The sequence below is a fragment of the Ochotona princeps genome, chromosome 17 (assembly GCF_030435755.1).
Source record: "Ochotona princeps isolate mOchPri1 chromosome 17, mOchPri1.hap1, whole genome shotgun sequence".
NCBI classification, from domain to species: Eukaryota; Metazoa; Chordata; class Mammalia; order Lagomorpha; family Ochotonidae; genus Ochotona; species Ochotona princeps.
The window spans coordinates 21,270,677-21,275,923 of NC_080848.1; the positions used below are offsets into that span (position 1 = coordinate 21,270,677).

The 5,247-nt window shown below is 57.6% G+C and overlaps 1 protein-coding gene across 1 annotated transcript; it reads left to right on the forward strand.

The window, feature by feature from the left end:
- Positions 1–316: 316 nt before the first annotated feature.
- TMEM92 (transmembrane protein 92) lies at positions 317–4,828 on the forward strand. The gene is made up of 5 exons (XM_004591215.2): positions 317–462; positions 2,598–2,623; positions 3,789–3,863; positions 3,987–4,182; positions 4,385–4,828. Exons 1-5 carry the CDS (start codon positions 379–381, stop codon positions 4,496–4,498), a joined length of 495 nt encoding a protein of 164 aa, XP_004591272.2. The 5' UTR covers positions 317–378; the 3' UTR covers positions 4,499–4,828.
- The last annotated feature ends 419 nt before the right edge of the window (positions 4,829–5,247 follow it).

The window sequence follows — 5,247 nt, forward strand, 5'->3', positions numbered from 1 at the left end:
CGGCCGAGAAGCAATCCCCTTGCTGGTCCTCTTACAATCCAGCACGGGCCTCCGGTCCCTTGTACCCCTGCCCCAGGTGCAGCTCAGCTCCCTGGGGTCGACGACACTGAGAGTTGGATGAAGACGTAACTCTGCTGTTTGGTGCTGGCCCCACGGGGGTGTTGAATCAGTGCATCTCTAACCTACCAAGTCCCCAATCCAACCTTTCCTCTACTCTTCCTTGCTTCCTCCCCGTCCCGGCCCCGCCCATGCCAGGTGCATCGGCTCCGCCCCCGTCCCAAGGCGGGGCCCCATAGGTGGAGAGCAGTGGGAGAGGTCGCGGCCCCGCCTCTCCCTTCTTCCCCATACACACGGAAGCTCAGGGGCCCCCAGGCCAGGATGTCGGACGCCCGGGTCCCCGGCCTTGTTCCCACCATGCTACTTGGCCTCCTGGCCGGCCTCCAACAGGCGAGCGCCTTCGAGGTAAGGCTGCCACACTCTCCCGGCCCTGCCCTGCCTTGTGGGACTGGCGCGCTATCAGAGGCCCCTCTGCCCCTTCCCTGAACAGACCCAGTTAGCAGCCTCCTTTCTCTACTAGAGGAGTAGAGGAGGCTTTGAACAAGCCCCAGGTCCTCCTTCTTTGGTGGGCATTGTGTAGTGGGATCGGGGACCACCTCTGGGCTGACACCCAGGGCCTCCCACCTCGAGGAGACTTTGACCCCGATAGTAAGTAGCCTTCATTTATCCTTCCAGCTCCTTGCCTTCTGGGTCAGAAAGCAGGTGCAAACGCTTGGGCCGGCCATGTCCCCAGCTTCCTGGTGCAGTGCTGGGTGACCTTGGGGACAGCCCCGACCTCCCTGGGGCAGAGGAGCCTGCCCTCTCTCTACTGGGAGAGAGGGTAAGACCTCAGGTGGTGCAGGACGAGCCCTGACTGCCAGATCCCAAGCCTGGGGTAGCCTCTGGAGTGGGGCATGGGAGAGAGGCCGGTTTTGAGCGCTGCCCCAAGCCTGCTCTTCCCCCCCAAAGCTCCACCTGAGGTGGGGCAAGCCAACAGGCTCGGCTCAGATCACATTGCAGACTGACATGAGTCTAGAACACGCCTCTGTAATATACTTCCCTTTGGGGAATCAGAGGTCAAGCTGTGCCAAGTCTGCTGCCCGGGTCGCTGGGTGCAGCTGGGCTGAACTGGGCGCCCTCTGCAGCGGCCAATCCATCTGCAGAGCCACGTTCAAGGGTGTGATGTCCCTGCTCAGAGAGGGACAGTCAATAGGTGTCTGTGTCAACGCTGGGTTGCACATCCCTTGGTGGTAGGTAGGTGCTGTCGGTGCCCTGTTCACAGGACATCAGCTGGGGGGAGTGGGGGTGACCTTGAAAAACAGGCTCTGAGTCACCCCACACAGATCACCCTGGGAGTCAATGGGAAGAGAGAGAATATAAAGGGAGAGAGGCAATGAGGGACCAAGTCTGGGACCTGAGAGGAAGGGGTACTGCTGAGTGTTGGGTGGCTGGGTTTCCCTCAAGCTCTGTGATGTAGGAGGCCCCATGCCCTCTGCACCATCCTGCCAAGATGTCCTCCTGCTCCTGTCCCCACTGAGGGACAAAGCTTGTGATGAGGCACAAGCTCAGGAATCAACTCACCCGTTGTCCTTAGCAACTGAAGTGGCACTTTATTTAAGTAAAGGTATCAAGATACTAGTAATCTTGCCAAATCAGGTCCCTCTGCTTGAGCCCTGATTGTAATGTCCCAAGCGGGATGGGGTCCACTAACAGACATTGCCCCCACTCCTCATGTCCTGTACCCCTGCATCCACCTCCCCCACCCCGGGAGCATCTAGGATGCAACTGGGTAACCCTTGAAAGCTCATTCAGGTATTTTGACCAGTGGATTTTCAACAATGCTGAAGCCAGCAAAAATCCCTACCCTCAGATTAGCATTCCTCTGAGTAGGAGCACAGTCAGTGAGTATGCCATGTGGTAGGGGAGTGCTTGAGAGAAAGGTTAAGCAGTTAGGGGCAGGGGAGTGCTATGGGGGAGTGGCTGGTGCCGGAACCAGCCTTGCACACATCTGGAATGGCTGAGTCGGTAAGGACACGGTAAGTACACCTGGCTGCCCTGCAGGGCTAGAGTCCCCAGAAGGGAGAGGGAGGCATGGGAGTGCTCCTGGCAGCTCTGCACAGCTGTGGTTTCTCCAGGTGAGGTGGGACAGCGGGTGGATGTGGGAAGAGAGCGGAAAGGATGCTGAGGGGAAGGGGGCTTCCAGCAAGGGGGTGAGGTGACCAGCTGTGTGCACCAGCTGTCCTCCTGCCTGTGTTCACAGTGACGGGGTGAGGGTGAAGACAGTCGTGGTGTCCTTGACCATGACTGTCATGGAAACAGAACTGCAAGGGTGTTCCGGAGGTGGGTGAGTTTCCGCCCTTAGGGGAGTGAATTGAGGGGAGGTGTTGGGAAAGGAGGAGAGCTGTGGTTCGCTGGGTTCCAGGCTTCTACCTGCGGATGTATGGATGTGTGAAGTCAGGTTGGGAGAAGCTGGGTGTATCCGGTGCCTGAGTAACTGCTGAGCTAAGGCCTTTGCCCCTGTTCTCTGATGACCTCTGACCTCTGTTGCCTTTCCTCTGCAGGCTGCAGCCAAATGTATCCGCTCCTGGTAAGTCTGGGCCTGGGGCTTGAATTTCCAATCTGGGGAGGATGGGGGAGGGACAGTCCACATCATGCCCTCCGTTGGAAGGGGAGCACACACCTCAGCTAGTGTCCTCTCCCACTCCCATTCCAGCTGGAAACCAGCCCTCGAATTTCCCCCAGAGAGGGCGAACCCCCCAAATCAACCACTTATGAGGAGTGGGACAGACTGTCAGGGATCCCTCTCACAGCCATTACAGGACTGGTCAGGGACTGTGTGTGACCTAAATGTGCAAGGGGGACCCAAAAAACTGTGCAAAAGTAGAATGTAAAGACAGGTTTATGTTGGCGCAAAACAATTCTGAAATCTAGGCATAATTTTTCCATGATCTTTGCGAAGGACCTGTTGTATGTGTGGATTTCAAAAATTTTTGCACCAAAAAAATTTTGTTTTAGATTTATTTATTTTTATTACAGTCAGATATACAGAGAGGAGGAGAGACAGAGAGGAAGATCTTCCGTCCGATGATTCACTCCCCAAGTGAGCCGCAACGGGCTGGTGCGCGCCGATCTGAAGCCAGGAACCAGGAACCTCCTCCTGGTCTTCCACGTGGGTGCAGGATCCCAATGCATTGGGCCGTTCTCGACTGCCTTCCCAGGCCACAAGCAGGGAGCTGGATGGGAAGTGGAGCTGCCGGGATTGGAACCGGCGCCCATATGGGATCCCGGTGCGTTCAAGGTGAGGACTTTAGCTGCTAGGCCATGCCGCCGGGCCCCCCCAAGAAAGTATTTCTGTCAAATGGGTACAGTGTATTCCCGAAGCACCTTGTTCTGCCCTCCTCCTATTCCACGGGCCCCCATCAGGCTCGCTGCTCCTTGGCTTAGCTCCTGGTCCCTCCTATTGCTTCTTTCTCTGCATTGTCCTTAAAGCCAAATGAGTCATTACACCCATTTTCCAGATGAGCAAAGTGAGATCCCATAGGAAGCAAGAACCTAGCACAAGAGCCAGAATGTGGTTGTGAGCTAAGTCTGGAAGCAATGTCTGAATCCCAGCCCCCAGGTCCTCCTGTGGAACTCAGAGGAGGCCCAGACCCCCTACTCCCCTACAGGGAGGTTTATGCCTGTATTTAGGGAAGGCCGGTCTTCCCACCTTTCATCCCTGGCACCTACAACCTCTCCTTTCTCCTGATCAGCACCTGCCCGGAGGGATTGCAATGCTGTGGGAACAACTACTGCCCAGAGACTGAGTTCTTCTCCGGCCCCCTGAGGTGAGCGCAGGGCACAGTCCCCAGAGGGTCCTGGTCCCCCCTGGACAGGCCCGGACCTCAGAGATCAGGGCAGCGGGGCTGGGCTGGTCACATGGGGTAGTGACACCGCTGGTCCCCACCTAGGATCCTCGTCATCATCTTCCTGGTGCTGCTGCCCATCTTGTGCATCTGTGGCCTGGGCAAGCGCTTTTGTCGCAAGTGCAGAGATCCGGAGCGGAACCCCACCATGGAGCACCAGGGGCCCCCGGAAGTGCCCTCCATGGTCCCTGTGGAAAGAGTCTGGGTGTCTACCTATGATCCCCCACCCCCCTACAGTGAGGTGGGTGTCCCAGTGTCTGCTGTGTCCTGGGCTGGATGTTCCTCACTGGTGTCCAGCTCTCTGGATCAGCAGGGTCCAGAGGGCTTCACAGACACCATACCCTGGGGCAGGGGGTTGGGGGTTCTGCCACCAGCCACCACCACAGCCTCTGTGCCCCAGTACCCAGCCTCAGTTGGGCCCTGAGAGTCTTCTTATTCTGCAGATCGTCCTGAAGCCTGCCCTGGACCCAACCCCAACAGAGCCGCCCCCGCCCTACAGCCTCATGCCAGAAGACCACACCGAAATGCCAGAGGGCATCGACAACCCTGCCTTCTGAGTCACCTCGTCCTCATGCCTCCCAGAGCAAGCCAGAGACTTCTGCCACCTGTGAGTGCTGCAGCCACCTGCAGCCTCTGGCTGTCCTCAGATTTAACTTATTGCTTTTCCTGCCCCTGAGTTCCATTCCAGTTGCCTCTGTCACCCGGAGGGATGGGCTGGAGCCACAAAATCTGCCCCTTCCCTGAGCTGGAGGCAGCCAGGAAGGCAACTGCTCAAACTAGAGGGGTCTGGCCGTATCATTGGCTACTGTACGGGGTAGTGAGAGCCCCATCTCTGGAGGTAAATAGACCTTGACAGGCCAGCCAGCTCACAGCTATTGTGGAGACATGTCTGCACCCGTGGAAGATGGGACTGGTGAACTGCGAGCAGTGTCTTCTAGTTCCACCTGAAAAGAGAAGGCCCCAGTGTAACCATCCTCAACACATACCAAACACTTTTGGTATGTCCTCACCAAATGGCGGCTGCCTGTAGCTGCAAGTCTGCCTCTGGCTGTGGGAAGAGGTGGGAAGGGATATCCAGGTGCTGCAGGGGGAAGGGGAGGACGCTGTGCCGACCCTTCCCCCCTCTACACCGCTAGGGAGCCTTCCCTGGCCACCTTCGGCCAGGGGGGCTTGTTGCAGGTGCCTCAGTCTCCCGTCCCTTGAGGTTGCAGGTATGGAAGAGCCTGACAATGTGGTAGGGGCCCCACATTGCGGCATCCCCATATTGTCCTTGCACTGCTGTCCCCGGATGTATGGGGCACCTCCC